General features: G+C 37.2%; 1 protein-coding gene across 1 annotated transcript; it reads left to right on the forward strand.

Moving 5' to 3' along the window:
• Positions 1-1,604: 1,604 nt before the first annotated feature.
• LOC146466637 (CTP synthase 1-A-like) lies at positions 1,605-16,736 on the forward strand. The gene is made up of 16 exons (XM_085127184.1): positions 1,605-1,910; positions 2,680-2,850; positions 3,503-3,600; positions 4,283-4,399; positions 5,120-5,203; positions 6,807-6,887; positions 6,991-7,148; positions 7,869-8,001; positions 8,250-8,338; positions 9,295-9,389; positions 9,853-9,915; positions 10,453-10,496; positions 10,580-10,679; positions 11,182-11,237; positions 13,085-13,181; positions 13,688-16,736. Exons 1-16 carry the CDS (start codon positions 1,745-1,747, stop codon positions 13,912-13,914), a joined length of 1,779 nt encoding a protein of 592 aa, XP_084983310.1. The 5' UTR covers positions 1,605-1,744; the 3' UTR covers positions 13,915-16,736.
• The last annotated feature ends 185 nt before the right edge of the window (positions 16,737-16,921 follow it).

Raw genomic sequence — 16,921 nt, forward strand, 5'->3', positions numbered from 1 at the left:
AGCCAAGTGACTTGAGTGTATCGGTGGATGAGGCATAGCCAGGCAAATCAAGGATAACTTTTGCTGTCTTATTTCGCAGAATCTGCAAATCGCCCATAAGTGTAGTGTTATCTTTGTCACCCCAGATAACATCAGCATAGTCGCAAAGGGGACTAATTAAAGTGTTATACAGTGTAATCCGTGCATCTAATGGTAAATAGTTTCTGAAAAGTTCTTCTTTTGTCTTGTTTTATCTTTTTACTTACACTCTTTTTTTTATAAGAATATTGTTTTTCCAGCCCAGGCTGAATATTCTTCTTTTTCTGTCAATTTTAGTTAGATAACCTAAGTTTACTGGCAAGCTCTGTCGACGATTCAGTTCGATTTCGGTTCATCGGATTAACACGGGCCTGGATTAAGCTTGAATGAGTACGATTTTTGAACTCAATCCATCGGATTAAGTTCGATTAGTTGGATTGGTTAGGCAATCGAACTCATAGAAATTTTCGTTGTTTGGTTGCGTTGGATTAACCAACACAATCGAACTGGATTGAGTTCGATTATCGAACGTTCGATTGGCTACGCCTTGCAGTGTACTGTAGGCAGCCACACAATGCGCTCACAAACAGAGACGTCGTTCAATGCAGACCACAAATTGGACCCAGTGTTCGTACATGTTCTCTAAGTTGGTGCTTGCTTAGTTCCTATAGGCCTCTCTCTGTTTCTCATCTCGGTCAATCCGTTTCGGGTCACGTGGCCCATACGTCACCGAAACAAATTGACCGTGAGGGCCTGGAGAAAGCCGTACATGGACTAGGGAATGTTGGTGCTCGGTGCTATGCGCTAGTTCACGAGCACTAATAGTGAGGAGTGCAGCGAGAAAAATTATGAGAAAGGGGAGGTGTGATCACAAATGTTACCTTTCAGTTGACTTTTTACCAGTCCCACGCCTCCGCTTGCTCTTAAATGGTGGCACCGCTACCAAAACACTCTTCATGTGTAAAAAGCCAACCAAGTGAGCCTACTCGCTGGTCAGTTGGACCACTTAACTGCTCAGTTTAGCTTTGCCAGGATCAAAAAGCTGACACTTAATGACTTATCCGCCCAGAAAATTTTTAATCTTTTTGTCATGTGAAGGATAAACAAATGTCACAAGCTCCCAAGTGGGGTATAGGGAGAAGACAAAAATCCGAGTTCGATTTTTTTCTTCACTCTATACCCCACTTGAGAGCCTGTTCACAGTTAGCTAGTTAGCTAGTTAGGTTCTAGCCTTGAATGTTTGCGCACAAATATTATTGATGTTGCAAAAATAAATGTCCATCCGTCCACGATTTGCGACATGAAATAAGTGCCTCCTGTCCTTGCCGATATTTGAAATTTGCACCCCAACACTTATTTAATCCTTGGATCAATTTCTGTTTACGTTTGTCATTGTTTCACATTAATTAACACTTATGACCACAAAAACAAAGAAAATACAGAAGAAGGTTACATCGGCTGTGTGGAACTGGTGACGAATCCATATTTGTTGCATGAGGTCATGCTCTCCCTCATTGCATTGGTTGATGGATTGACCAATGAGAAAAGCAAAATTTTCTCATAAAACCAACACGCGCACGAAACGAGTTAGCGCCGTTCTCGGGGAGAGCAGGGCGCCGAGTTTCACCGGTGTCTTTTAAAAAACTGTTTCTCATTCATAATCTGTATTTTGCGTTTTTGCAACCTTCTTGGACGCTTAATTGACAGCTTCTATCGAGTGCTAACGATGAAGTATATTCTGGTAACTGGTGGTGTTATTAGTGGCATTGGAAAGGGAGTCATTTCCAGTAGCATCGGTGCCCTTCTGAAAGGTGTCGGACTGCATGTTACTTCTATTAAAATCGACCCTTACCTCAACATCGACGCTGGGACTTTTTCGCCCTACGAGCATGGTAATTATTATTTTCTTGGTTTGTTAAATAATCTCGCAACTAGCACAACCAGAACTTATGGAATTCTAAAATTTTGCGCGCGTAAATTTATTGGGTTGTAAAGAATCCCGCCATTTTATCAGAGTTCGTTATTTCTTGTACGGAATATAAGCTTATACCGGGTTTGGCAATACAGTCGTGCTAAAAATAGGTGTCATTATATTGAATTGAATGAAACCATGTTCAAAAGTGATATTTCTACGAGGAAGTTCTTTGTTACTTTTGATTTAAAAAGTCTGTTAGCGGTGGTTTGATAAACCACATGGCGTAAGTTGCGCACGAATGAATGACTTTAAGCTTAAGCTTATTTTAAAGCAAAGTGTCTGGGTTATTTAGCTCCATGTTAGATGAAGTACGAAGGCTATTCCAGGGCAGATTGCTGGAAACATGTTCTTTCCTCGTGAATATTTTAGTTTAAAAGTAGGTAAATTTGAATGTGATATAATTTTAATTTGTGAGCATGCTGCTAGGACTAAGGACTTACAAAAGCCAGTGTGTAAATTGGGGGGGGGGGGGGGGGGGGGCAATTTTTAATACCAATATAATACTCAACCGACCCAGGAAATTGGCTTGAATAGCAGAATGTTTGTTTTTGTTTGTTTGTTTGTTTGTTTTGTTTTGGCTGCTGGGCAAGTTATTTAAAACAATGCATTTGGAAGTGCCATTTTCTCACCGCAGAAACAACTCCTGTGGGTCACGTACCATGCATTGTTGTGTTTTCCAAATTTAGGAGAGGTGTTTGTTTTGGATGATGGTGGCGAGGTGGACTTGGATCTTGGTAATTATGAACGATTTCTTGATGTCACTCTTCATCGCAACAATAACATCACAACTGGAAAAATATACCAGAGCGTGATTGACAAGGAGAGACGTGGGGATTACTTGGGGAAAACAGTGCAAGGTTAGGTCAAGTGTTGTGTTTTAGTTAAGACCAAATATCAGTGATAAAGATAATTTTTTCAAAACTGAGTCATGCGTAAGTTGTGAATTGAGGAGGATTGGTTTTGACTTGTGTATCATGATGTGTATTATTTTGATGTAAATAGCGTTATTTCCTTTTTAACACAGCTACATCAGCTTAGCTGCTCTTACTTAACATACTTTACAGTATTGTTATCTTCAACAGTTTATGCATGCATCTTTTTGTCATGAATCTGTCTTGGACTTTTTGCATAATGTTTTCACTAAATCTCGTAATAATTATATAGAAAATTATATTACAGTGTAATGTGCGAAGGAATGACTTCTGATAACTACTGTTCAATTTTGTACCAGCAATCCATCAATCCAGGTGATATATGTTGTGGTTTATTATTATTATTATTATTATTATTATTATTATTATTATTATTATTATTATTTATTTTTTTTTTGGTTAACAATTTTCAAACCAGTTTAATTTTCTTTTCTTTTATGCAATATACCGTAATCTGAGATAAAGGGAAATAAACAAACTGGTTTGAAAATTTTTAAACCTGCCCTTCTGTTAGGTCAGTGGAGCAGTTATTGAAAACTCAGGTATGTTTGGTGTTTTTGCTTGTATTATTTTGTAGTGGTCCCACACATAACAGATGCCATTCAGGACTGGGTCACTCGAGTGTCAAGTGAACCTGTTGAAAAAGACACCATAGCTGATGTCTGTATTATTGAGGTATGAAAATGAAAAACCAATCCTCTGTGCATGTTTTCATACCCCAAGCAGTACCTATATAGTTACAATTTTGCTATGGAATGAGAACATTTCTATCAGCATTTTTTAAATGACAACCACTGCACAGTTCCAATAATTGGAACTGTGCAGTGGTTCTCATTTTATCAATTTTGTCAAGGCACTATTATCTACATTGAAACAGTACTAGTAGAATGTTTTGAATTTCCAGACTGGGATAGTAGGGATATATTGCAGACTGCGCAGAAAGGACTCTGAAATATCTAAGCTATTACAAACTCTCAGTGTTACAGACACCAAGTGGCAGTCCTGAGGGTGCCTGCAATACTGACAGTTGACTGTATACTGGCCCAATCTAAGGCTCGTACAATGAATAATTGATTTTGTGCTATCTTTTCTAATAAAGTGGAGTGAAATTGAAAATTTGAAATGCATGTTTTATCTTTAAGTCTAACCTACAAATTCTTAACCTTTATTTTCAAGTGAATTTGTAATGATGTGTTCAGAATTTTGTGATACTGTATCTTGCCCTCATGGTGTTCACCAAAAACAGTGACAGAAGGCCTTTGAGTTCAGTACTTCAAGATGCCATTTTATGATTTTCTAGTAGGTTCCAACTGTGTTACATACCAAATTAAATTTGTCTGTTTTGCTCTCTTTTCAGCTTGGAGGAACTGTTGGAGACATAGAAGGTATGCCTTACATCGAGGCATTTCGTCAGTTTCAGTTCCGAGTTGGAAGGGACAACTTCTGTGTAGTCCATGTCAGTCTTATCCCTGAGGTAATTTCAGTGCTTGTTCTTTCTTATGATGATCAGTATTAATTAATACTCTCCTTATCATTTGGCATTCTTGTGTACTTATTTTGCTTAGGAGACTTTGGTTCAAGATAAGCCCCTTCCTACCCTAGATCTTTGCTTTTGAATCTTTTTAATTAAACAGGACAACAGGATTGAACCCAATCAGTCTAATTATATATAGTCATTCAGTTGGTCAGCCAAACAATCAGTTTATCAGACAATCAAGATATTATTATGAAAGAAATGGATGTTATGTGTTAAGCCTGGACCCAACCGTTCAAAACCTGATTAAGCTAATCCTTGGTTAATGTTTACTTTGATTTAAATTACCTGGCAATTTAATGTTTCTTTAAAACACTTTGTCCCTCAGTTTTGACTTAAGCATTTCTTTGCCATTAGCTTAATTAAAACCAGCCTTTAAAAAATTAATACAAGATGAAAATCTTGGTTAACTTTTAATTGTTGATTAGCCCTATTCGGCTTTCGAACAACCAAGTACAACTGTATGACGGTTAACTGACTGCGAAAAATGTAATATGTCTTTTACTTATCTTCTGGTCTTCAAACATACGTGTAATGTCACATTTCTTTTGCTTCTATGTTTGAAAACATAAATATCAATAAGAAAATAAAGCCACCAACAGTTTTGTGATATTGGCACAGCTGTGAAGTGAATTTATGTTCTATTGCTTGGCTTTTCAGCCTGACTCAACTGGAGAACAGAAGACCAAGCCAACACAGAACAGTGTGCGAGAACTACGTGGTTTGGGTTTGAGTCCAGATTTGGTAAGTCATTATACCCTTTCTCCTTTTTGATTTTCACTTATCAATAACATGTTCTTGTTTTTTGCAACCTTATTCAATTTTTGTCAGCCTTTGATTATTTGTAATTTGTTCCATGTAGTAGACACAAATGGCAGGAATGTAGCTACGAAAAACCACAGTAGGATCATTAATAAATCCATTCAGCTTTTTTGGACGATGCACCTTTTAAATTAGCCTCTAGTATTTGTGGTCTAGCTGTTGAAATTTCAGCTTTTGATAGCCAGCCCTTAGTGTAGGGTCTGAAATTGCGCTTTCCTGGTCGCCAATGCGACTAAAAGTTTTGCACTGGCGACCAGAATTTCACAACCAGTCGCCAGCAGGCGATTAACTATTTCATGCCACGATCATTATGCAAACAATAACTTTGATTTTTAGCCAAATCGATAAAAATAAAATTTAAAGCCGCCTGCCAATTGGTCACTTACTTTTTACCTTTCCACTGCTTTTGAAGTATAAAATCAATTTTCCTGTTATTATAAATCTATCACAATGCCTCACAGCTCGAGCAGTGGGAAGCTTCGCCGCCATGTTTTTTGAACGAGAAATGCTGCACGGTTGTGGCCTGGTGCGAACAACATGGCGATCCGTCGATCGTCTTGACAGAACGCGAAAGGAAAGATCGTTGACAGGTTTGAACGTAGAGCAAAGAACCAACCGGCAGTTTTTCAATCGGGTACATTTTTTCTCCAAAAGGTAGAGACAAGAGAAGGTATAAAGTTGACTTAAAACATTTAGCAGTCTTATGAAACTGCGTATATAGCCGGCATTCGATTCATTCGTCGTGGTTTTTCAGTGGTAGGTGTATAAATCGCCATTGCGGCCCCAAACGCAAACGCGTTCTCTTCATTCTGATTCTTAAAAGAAAAATGGGCAACCAGAATTTTCCATCTGGCAACCAAAAATTTTGGTTTGTGTTTCGCTGCAAAGGAAAAATTTTATTGGCACTTTTTTTTCTGCTTTTTGGCGACCACATTTTTCCATATGGCGACTGAAAAAAAAATTTCAGTCATCACTTGGCGCCTGCCTAAAAAAGTTAATTTCAGACCCTGCCTTAGTGACATCCCTAGATGCAATTAACTACATGTACATAGCTAGTTTTCAGATATCCATCAAATAAAGTACAACATGTATACAATGTACAGGGTTCGTACTGGTCATGGAAAACCTGGAAACGAAAGTCATGGAATTTTAGAATTTTATTTTCCAGGCCTGGAAAGTCATGGAATTTAGTTGAGGGTCATGGAAGTCAAAGTACAAAATAAATTGGGTTTGTTTGCAAAGAAAATGGTTAAAACATACCCATACATGCATACCCTGCAAAATGTTGGAGAGTAAAGTTTTGAAATGGGAAATAAAATTTGAAATTTACTTTTCAAAGTGGAAAGTGATGTCAAAAGTTAGTGTCAAGCCCTGAGTAAGCAATTAATTGCAACTGCTTTGACAATATTACTTCAATCAATTTCTTCCAAGCTGCAAGTCTATAATGTTGACATTAGGAAGTTGTAGCCAGTCTATAATAAAAGTTTTGATATCATTTAATACCAATAAATTGTAATTATTGCAGATTATGTGTAGATGCAAGAATTCGGTCACTAATTCAGTCAAAGACAAGGTGTCTTTGTTCTGCCATGTTCCACCAGAACAGGTAAGAATTACATTGCATTCATCTTCATTAGCTGTATTTTCAATCAGTCACAAGATGGAGGAGCTGTGCTTTACTGATGAGTTTTACATATCTTTGGTGATAGGTGATCGATGTCCATGACTGCAAGTCTATTTACAGAGTTCCATTATTGCTGGCAAGTCAAGGCATTGTGCCTCTTTTTGCCAAGCGTCTTCAGATGGATATCAAGTCGCCAGTAAAACCACGTCATTTCATGATGCAGTGGAGGGAATTGGCTGAGAGGTGCGTCTTACAGCGGTTACCAATAACATGCAACCTATCACCTTCAAAAGACTCCGATCAAATTGCGTTTTGGTGGATGTCAATCATAGAAAAGCCACTGAAATTATTTTGAATTCTGAGAACATTTCAAGGCAACAGAACTAAGAAATTGGCAGTTTTATCCACTGACAGATGGTAAACTTTATGAAAGTTGATTTCCAAGCCAGCCAAGCCAAGCCAGTTTTTTTAGATGAAGCTGTATTTTTTCTTTGAAACATTTTAAATTGCTACCCGTAACAATTTTGCAAAATCAGCGATGCATGCAAGTGAGCAGATTACCACATGCAGTGAAAATTAAAATTTTTAATTTAAAAATACGTTTTATTTTCCCTTGATCTGGCTCGGAAATCAATTTAAATGAAGTTTACCTTCTCTTAGCGAGGTAAAATTCTTAGTTTCTTGCCAGATTACCTTAGAATCTTGTCAGAATTCAAAATAATTTCAACGGCTTTTCTTTGATTGATGTCCATCAAAACGTAACTTTATCCGACTCTTTTGAAGACGATAGGTCGCGTGTTATTGGTAACCACTGTAAAATAAGTTATTTTACTGAAAAAAACAGATCATTGTTGCAGTTGAACAAGCTGCAGCTACCAGTTTCTTCTCATTGATTGGAGTTGTAAAGAATGATTGAATTGTTGATGCTCATTGAACAACTATTATCTAATATGTTGTTTTCAGAGAGGAGCGTGTTCTGGATGAAGTAAAAATTGCCCTTGTTGGAAAGTATACCAAGCTGGAAGATGCTTACATTTCTGTCCTTAAAGCTTTGAAACATGCATCCCTTCATTGTAACAGACGCTTGAACGTTGTGGTAGGTTTCTTGAGAATTTTTTGTTTTTCACTTAATCCTCATTCTCCTAGTTTAAGTGTAAAGCCTGTTATTAACTAGTAATTCCGGGGCACAAGGAAAGGTTTTAGTCCACCTTTATCTTTTGCTCAAACTGGCTCAAGGAACCCTTGTGTGGATGAAGAATTTTTTTTAGGATTGTTTGGTCTGTCTAGCTCTCAGCTAAGCACAAAAAGGTTACATGTTATTCAGTAATTTTTTTTAACTTGCAGTGGGTGGAGTCTGAAAATCTGGAGAAGGAAGTTCAAGAGAGAGATCCTGTAAAATATCATGAGGCTTGGCAGAAGCTTTGTGGTTGCGAGTGAGTATCAGTTATTGGAAAATGTATTCCACTAGCAATTCTCTGAGGGGAATTTATACATATATGACTTGATTTGTCATCCCAGGCTGTTCATCAGATAATATCTGAAAGCAAATCACATGTGTAATTTGATTGTTTCTTAAAAATTAAAAGACATTTCTTTGCAAGTGTCTCTGCAATTTAATAAAGCAACATCTTCTGAATCAGGCCATCTTTCACTTTTCTAAAATCAATAATTATGTGTGCAAAAATTGTTGCTTTGAAACTGTTGGACAGCAAATTGTGCCAACAAAATAATGACACCATCTAAGGCCCGGTTCAGATGCTCTACTTGACATGAGCTGAATCAAATTCAATGAATTAAGTTTCTGTGAAGTAAAGCATCTGAATCAAGTCAGAACAGCCGATCCAGCTTATTCGGATCGGCTCAGCTGTTTTTTCCTGTCTGGCTCAGACGGGGATGATGGCTGTGAACTGACTTTGATTCAGAGGCCTTACTTCACTTGAGCCAAATCAAATGTGTAAATTATTACAAATCCGCAATTTTTTTCTGTCATAGTATGCTTCAGTGAATTAAATTAGGCTGAATTAAGTTCAGCTTATCAATCAATTAAGCCGGGATTAACTAATTTGGGTCGGTCTAAATTTGAATTCAATTTGGTTCATGTGAAGTACGGCGTCTGAACTGGGTTTAAATCATTCCTCTTTTAAAAAATAACAGTACAGTCAACTCTCGCCTTGCGGACACCTCGCTATTATGGACACCTCAATAATATGGACAGCAGCTAAATCTCTCGCAAAAATAAATTACAGATGTTTAATTGAAAATTTCAATAATAAATTCCTGCTATTATGGACTCTCGCTATTAAGGACACTAACTTGTGGTCCCGAGGGTGTCCGCAATAAAGAGAGTTGACTGTGTTTGTGAAATGAAGTTTGTCTATCATCTTAACAGTGGAATCTTAGTTCCTGGAGGATTTGGAAAGAGAGGCACTGAAGGAAAAATAGCTGCTGCTGAGTGGGGGAGAAAGATGAAAAAACCTTACTTAGGTATGAACAGTAAACTCCAAACAGGCTTCCTTGCAACAGTGATCTGATGTCCAGAATTAATAAGAGTTCCCCTCCTAAGTTTTTTTGATCCAATTTCCTAAAATGTGAATAAAAATCCAATACTTGTGTCACATATCATTGGAATGGTCTTGATGTGTCTAATATTATTCAATTCTGCTATAAAGACAACTGAAGGAAGTCAGGTCCTTAATAGAAATTGATTTAAAACGTCAAAACTAAAAGCTACAAAAGTTCTCTGTTGATACATGTGATAGGTATTCTTGTTGTAGCTTCTGTCTCCAATAGCAGGGCTGATCTAGCTAAGTAGCAATGAAAATATGTTATAAGTGGTCCGGCAAGGCACAATTTTTTTGTATACAAATAACTAATGAAGGGGCAAATTATTGATAGAAATATCAAGAGAAAAATTTAATAAGTTCCTGTATCTTTTTCCCTTTATCAGGGGTCTGTTATGGGATGCAGTTAGCTGTTATTGAATATGCTAGAAATATACTAGGATGGAAAGGTAATAATGCTCTTTTGTTATAATATCTTAGATAAATTTCCTGTAGAGAAGTTATTAAATATCAAGAAAATTCACCTTGGGTGATCATATCCTTAATTCTCATGACCTCTGGAGTTGAATAAGCATTGAAATTACAAGGAGAAATTTGATGCTAATCACTGTCAGTGTTTAAAGGGTAAACGGGCAACACCTGAATTAGTTTGTCTTGTTTAGACTGGCTTTAAATCCTCCAAAGGTAGAAACAACGTTCAGAGTAAATGTGTGCCAGTAGCTGGGTCCTCGCTTCTAATAACCCCCCTGCAATGATCACCAGAATAAAGCATGCATGACAGTAAATTGTGTTTTTTTTCTGGGGGAAAATCAGGAGTCAGTGGGTTAGCAATCCCAACTGGCAGGATTTTGTTCAGTTGGTTATTCTCTACATATGGTGGACTTGAAGCCAATACTACTGAAGACAGAGGATTTGGTACTGCAACCACCAGTTTATTGTCATTTGAATGAATCTTAGTAACAGCCTTTCTTGTATCTTGTTTTCAGATGCAAATTCCACAGAAAATGAGCCTGATACATCACATCCAGTGGTAAGTTTAGGAAAAATTTTTTTATCCTGGCTAAAATTGAATTTTCCCTTAATTACCTGGTTATATTGTGATTATTCTGTTAGGTTATTGAAATGCCTGAGCATAACCCTGGACAGCTGGGAGGCACTATGAGATTAGGAAGAAGACGCACAGTGTTTGTAGAAGAACACGAAAGCATAACAAGTATGTGTTCATCTGCTTTAGATGAGTGGTTAAGTTATCTTATCTTAGTCTTAAAGGTGGAAAAAAAATGTGCCTCTTACATGCAAAACAGATTGTTTCATACTCAAAACATGGTTCCTGCTCTAGTTCAAGAAAGTTTTATTAAAATTATGTAATGCAAGTTGCCAAAGAGATGTACCTTAACAATTTGTCGTGTGTTACATTGTAAATGTTTTTTGTTCTCCCAAGGAGTAGGTTTTGCGTAGTGTACCTTAATGAGCTGTTATACAAAAATGGCTGCCATTTTAATATTCTTTTGTTTGCATTCAAAAAATTAAAAAATTAAACGAATATTTTACCTTGAACAACAGTAGTAGGGCTAGTTTTAATGCCGACAAAAGAATACTAAAATGTCAGCCATTTTGTGACCTTATATTCATTGTTATATTCATTTTAATCTTTTGTGTATTAGTGACAAAATAAATTAGAGGAAAAGGATTCACAAAAATTCTGCTTGTTGCAGGAAAACTTTACAAGAATGCAGATTTTGTTGAGGAGAGGCATAGACACAGATATGAGGTAAGAAGTCAAACAAATCCTGGTAACTGGTGCAACCTGGCCTTACGTATATACACCTTGACTCTTGTCGTTGAAGGGTAATGGCCTATTAAGCTTGGTTTACATGTACAACGCAAGCATAAACGTAAACACAAGCATAAGCACAAGAAACCTACGTGTAAACCAGTGCGACGCAAGCATAAGTGCCTTGTGCTTGCGCTTGTGCTTGTGCTTATGCTTGCGTCATCCCGGTTTACACGTACGACGCAAGCATAAGCACAAGCACAAGAGAATGGAATGATTTCCATTCTCTTGTGCTTGTGCTTGCGTCGTTGGGTCGCACATGTAAACCGGGACGACGCAAGCATAAGCACAAGCGCAAGGAAATAAAACTGAAAAACAATGACAAGTTGTCAGCGTACATTCTAGTTAAACTCATGCGTTGCCATTTGCAAAATGGCGGTAGCAAATTTTTATGCTTCTGCGCTTGTGTATGTCACCTTATGCTTATGCTTATCGCACGCGTATACATCCTTGTGCTTATGCTTGTGCTTGCGTCATACGTGTAAACCAGGCTTTAATGTGTATTCAGACACTAGACTACTCGGGTATATTACAGGTGGGACCATTGGAGTCTACAAATGTGAACCAATACTATTTTGATTACTAACTTTAAGTTTAATTGGTTATGACAAGTCTTGGGAATCTTACTCAATGTACGTAATTTACACTGAGCAAGATTCATAAGACTTGTCATAGTCAATAAAACTTAACTACATTAGTAATCAACATCAATCAGCTGCAGAAAAATTGCTACAATGTTGCTTCTTACTGGGTATTTCACATAGGATTTTATTGCATTAGCTCATTTAGAATCAGTGCAATCAACACACTAGCACATTGGCTTTGGCTAGGGGTAGACTTTGTAGCATTTTAGTTTTTTAGCTTTTATACACTGACTCTTGTTTAGTGGTTCTCATATATTATTGTTACCTCAATTTTCCTGACAACGCTTAAAGTCAGGGTGTCAGTGAAGAATTTTTGAGTTATCAATAGCTCTGAATCTCTCCAAATCTTAATAAGTTTACCATTCAATTTGTTGGGTCAAGAGCCAAGCTTGACCTGAGACCCCTCTCTTATCTGGAACACTGCACTTCACCAGTACCTTTGCAAAATATTACCTTTTATGCCATTAAATGTTTCTGTTTAAGTATCTCACTGTATCTTTTGTGCTATGGTATCCAGTACCATGGTAATGCAGTCTGCATATTTTCAATTTAGAATCACCTGGTTTTTACTGCATAAAATTCCAAGTTCACTCTATCCAATATCCAATATTTTGGTTTAATTAACTGAGTTGATAACATAATTTGGCTCCACTCTGCCACTGACACAGCACCGCCATTGCTTTGGAAACTGACCCCCTTGTCCATCCAATATGAGTTCATAAGGGGAGCTAAACTCACAATCTTTAACTTAAAATTTGCTGTGATCTTGCTCTATGAAGCAGCCTGTATCCGAATTAGTATGATCATTTGTCGAAGGGAATAGAAGAGATGCCTGCCAGCCTGAACTGTTGAATGGCTCCTCTGAAACTCAGTTGTTTGGACCATCTAAACAATGTGCGGAGAATCATGTACTCTTATTGGAACCTTAGATTTTTTATAGTAAACCATGACCTCGGCTTTTCATGTTTGAAACTTGGTCCAATCAAAGGGAATCCTTCTTAAATTAGTTAACTCTTACAACCTATGATAATGTTTCCTTTTGTGGACATCTTGTCCACGTTTCATAGTAGTAGTATTCAGAGTGAAAGCTGTTTATGGATAATCTTTATAGAAGAAGTTTGGTTTGGTTTTATCTTCAAGGTTAATCCGTCGTATATCAGACAGTTTGAGGAGAATGGGATGCTGTTTGTTGGGAGAGATGTTGAGGGTGAACGAATGGAAATCATGGAAATCAAAGGTATCCTACGTTTACAGATTTTGTGCATTTTCTCCCGCCCCCTCTCCCCCCCTTATGGTGGGCAGAGAGTTGTATGATTAGTTTTCACTCCTTTGTTTTATTGTTCCTGTACAGTTACTTCAAGTAAACCTTCCTCTGTGCCAAACGGAGGATTATTTGGTTCAGGGTTGACTTTCATTGTCCATGTGATCATATCCTCAATTCTCCTGACCTCAGGGCTTGAATAAGCATTGATATTACAAAGAGAAATTTGGTGCTGGTCACTGTAAGGGCCTAAAGGGTTAAAGAGGTATTTGTGTGAATTGTCACTGAAGGATGCCCAGTCGACTCCCGGTAACTTGAACCTCGCGCTAACTCTTACCAATTTTCCTTTCCCTTTAGGTCATCTTCTATATAATTTTACCCTCAATAACTTGAGCTCCCGATAACTCAAACTTTTTTCAATTTCCCTTGAAGGTTCGAGTAATCAGGAGTCGACCGTACTTAATTTCTGCTGTTTCTCTTAGGTCATCCTTATTTCGTTGGTGTCCAATACCATCCCGAGTACATAAGTCGACCAGTCAGACCTTCTCCGCCTTACTTGGGGTTGATTTTGGCATCTATCGGCAAGCTGTCTCAGTATGTTGCCAGGGGATGCCGACTGTCTCCTAGATGTAGTATCAGTGATGACGACGATGATGATGATGAAGAGGAGTTGGCTAAGCTGACCAAACTCCCCGAGTTTAACCTTTAGATTGTGCTGAGGTCAGCCTCTTGAAATTTATACATCTCCTATTATTGATTTGATATCAAACAAACCAATCCAGTGGACAGGTTGCTGCCTTTTCAGGTATACAGTGTATTTGTTGTAGGTTAAAATAAATCCAGGTTAAAATGATTTCAACCTAGGTTGATTTGTATTTTCCTTTGGTAAGGTTGGGTAATTTACATCTGAAACAAAGGAAAATACAAATCAACCTAGGTTGAAATCATTTTAACCTGGGATTCATTTTAACCTACAACATGTGTACATACAATGTAATGCAGAAACTAAACGTGCAACTTGTAGATGAAAGTTGAAGATCATTGCTAGATAAAGTGAATCTTTGCCAGGCTAATAGCAGCTTATGACAAGGTGATGATTATAAGAGTTACGTAGAGCCAGTGCTGTTGGTATGTTGTGGAGAAAAACAGCTTCGCCGTAAAGAAAAGAAAAGCACCTCATTCTTGTAGTCTCTTGGTAGTTTTGAAGCATTACAGTCAATCTTCATCACACATGAGGAGTATTTTTGAAATTTGAACGGAGTTTTGAAATTTACTACATGCCAGTTTTTGAACATTGCCAGGGAAGATTTCAGTTAACTCTTTAATTCCCAACAGTGATAAACGTGTAATTCCTCCTTGTCTTGTTTTATCATTTCATAATCATTTATTATATTTACAATTATTTATTCATCCTTCACGGGTTTCTTACATGTATGAACTCACAATATGACCAGCTCCCAGTTGGCTTGATAGCTCAGTTGTTAGAGCACTGCACCGGCATTGAAGAGGTCATGGGTTTGAATCCCGTTCAAGCCTGAATTTTTTTTCAGGCTTCCTTTTCACAACTGTTTAAGTTGCGTATAACTGCGAGGATCTTTCTTCTATTTGATCTTTCATCCGCAGTTCCAAATATATGTTTCATATAATTTATTTACATTCACAGGTAATGTGAATTAAGGAAATGAACAACAAAGGTTAAATGTCTTAATGTTTAAAATTTTCCCATTTAGTAACAAGAAATATATGAAGGACAGAGAGAAGAATATGTCTGTTGATATTGGGACCTAAAAGCTCACATTGTTTTATGCAGTTGTTTGGAGAGTACAGCAAAAAACCGTTATATCTCTTATGATCGTGATGACCTTTTTTTTGTGTGTTCATTTCGTTATTTAAAATGCTAAGTTGACCTACATGTATTTATATTTTTGTCTAATAGACCAATATGTATTTATACATGTTATTTTTGTTGTCGAGGTCCACCCCTTAGGTGGTGCAAATTTTTGCCGTCTTCTCATATATACATCTCCTTAATGTTGATCATCTTGCCGCCTTGAAATCTGTGTATAGCAAATTTACTTTTCTTGGAATCATGAACAAGCAAGCTGGATACACCCGAAAAAGCAAAAAAGGGCTTGTTCACTGGGGTTGCAAAGGATTGGATGCACCCTTAAAAAATGTTTTTCTCCTTGTTTTGCTCTTTTGTGTGTTCCTGTACTATGTTTTTGCCAAAAAAAAAAAAAATGAGTAATATATCAAACACGAGGAAGAGTGTTTCCTCCGATTTCCAAACACCGAGAAGTAGGTTGAAAAAACGAGGCGAGTGTTTTTTAACCAACTTCGAGGTGTTTGGAAATCGGAGGAAACTCTCTTTCGAGTGTTTGATATACCTTCTCAAACCATTTATTTTTAGAGAAATTCAAAGCAAAAGTTCACGAAATTTTTTGATAATTTAGATCACATTTCCAAACCTTGGCGGTTTCTTTTTCTTCATGAATTGTTAGTAAGGTCGAGAAAGTAAAGTTAAACTTGATGTATACCATAACGTTTATGGTTAGCACGTCCTAATGGCTTTCGTTCATTCATGAAAATTTATGTCAGATAGAAATTTTGTCATAAATATTTATTCATTTGTACATGATATCAGTAAGAGTCAACTCAGGAGGTGAATATTGTAAATTTCCCTCCAAGGCTTCAATTGCACGCACGTTAACATAGCTGTGGCAACTTATCTTCCCTTAAAAATGGCAAAAGATTGGTTGTGGCGGAACTCATGAAGAGTCCTAAGGCGAAAATCAAAGTGGATTAATGTTAAACATGCAAACATGTCCTTACGTGACAACTAGGCAACTTTTCAACAGTATTTTCCATTCAGTTGTGATAAGAATTGTCACTAGCGCTCTTCTAGCACTGAGGCCTTCAATAATATTATAAAACCGTCAGTGAAAATCACCCCGATGGGTGGTTTGATTCAATATTGTTTAACGTTTTGCAAGAAAGAAGAAGCCCGAATTCTTTGTTAGACACTTCTTCTCCTTAATGAAAACGTTTTTGAAATTTGCACAAAACTATATTTCTTTCATTTATATATGTTATTGACCTGTAAACCTTACGTAATCCTTAATACATAAGTATTTTTAAGCATTTTGTGCTTAGGTGCTGTATTTATGCGTTAACTGGTAGTTATTGGACTGGTCCATATTCTCAACGTTGTGAGACCTTTGGTCAAAATTTTTAACAAAAATGTTTTATAGAAATGTGTAAGAAACAAACAAATGTGGCTATGTTTTATTTAGATCAGTTTTCGTCATCTTTGAAGCAGCCGGACCCACACCAGTAACGTACCGATTCATGCACATAAGTACTACACGAGAGCACTTTAAAAATTCGAGAAATTCAATATTTTGCACCCTTTGCAAGTTTCTTTCATCTTTTGCAAATTATTTTGTAACAAAACAACAGGCGTTTAATATATAATTTTTTGTAAAATATACATTCCTTAGCGTAAATTCAAATAAACATATGTTCAGTGGATGGCTGGGTTAGGATTTACTGCAACACTGACACTTTGGTTATAACCCTCCCCACTCCACCCCCCTAATTCTCCCCGCCATCCCCTCCCAGCTGCCTCGTAAATGAGACTCCCGCTTCGGGCGCCCGCTGCCAGTGCATTTCCCGAAATAGAACCATAGAACACTAAAAAGGGAATGGAATCGCAA

The sequence above is a fragment of the Pavona decussata genome, unplaced genomic scaffold (genome assembly GCF_977016875.1).
Source record: "Pavona decussata unplaced genomic scaffold, jaPavDecu1.1 SCAFFOLD_143, whole genome shotgun sequence".
Lineage (NCBI taxonomy): Eukaryota > Metazoa > Cnidaria > Anthozoa > Scleractinia > Agariciidae > Pavona > Pavona decussata.

Excerpts from the sequence above, each read along its gene's own strand:
- LOC146466637 (XM_085127184.1), top strand. The coding sequence starts at position 1,745 with ATGAAGTATATTCTGGTAACTGGTGGTGTTATTAGTGGCATTGGAAAG. Across the intron at positions 7,149-7,868 it reads TGGAGGGAATTGGCTGAGAG|AGAGGAGCGTGTTCTGGATG; the intron begins GTGCGTCTTACA and ends TGTTGTTTTCAG. Across the intron at positions 11,238-13,084 it reads GGCATAGACACAGATATGAG|GTTAATCCGTCGTATATCAG; the intron begins GTAAGAAGTCAA and ends TTTATCTTCAAG.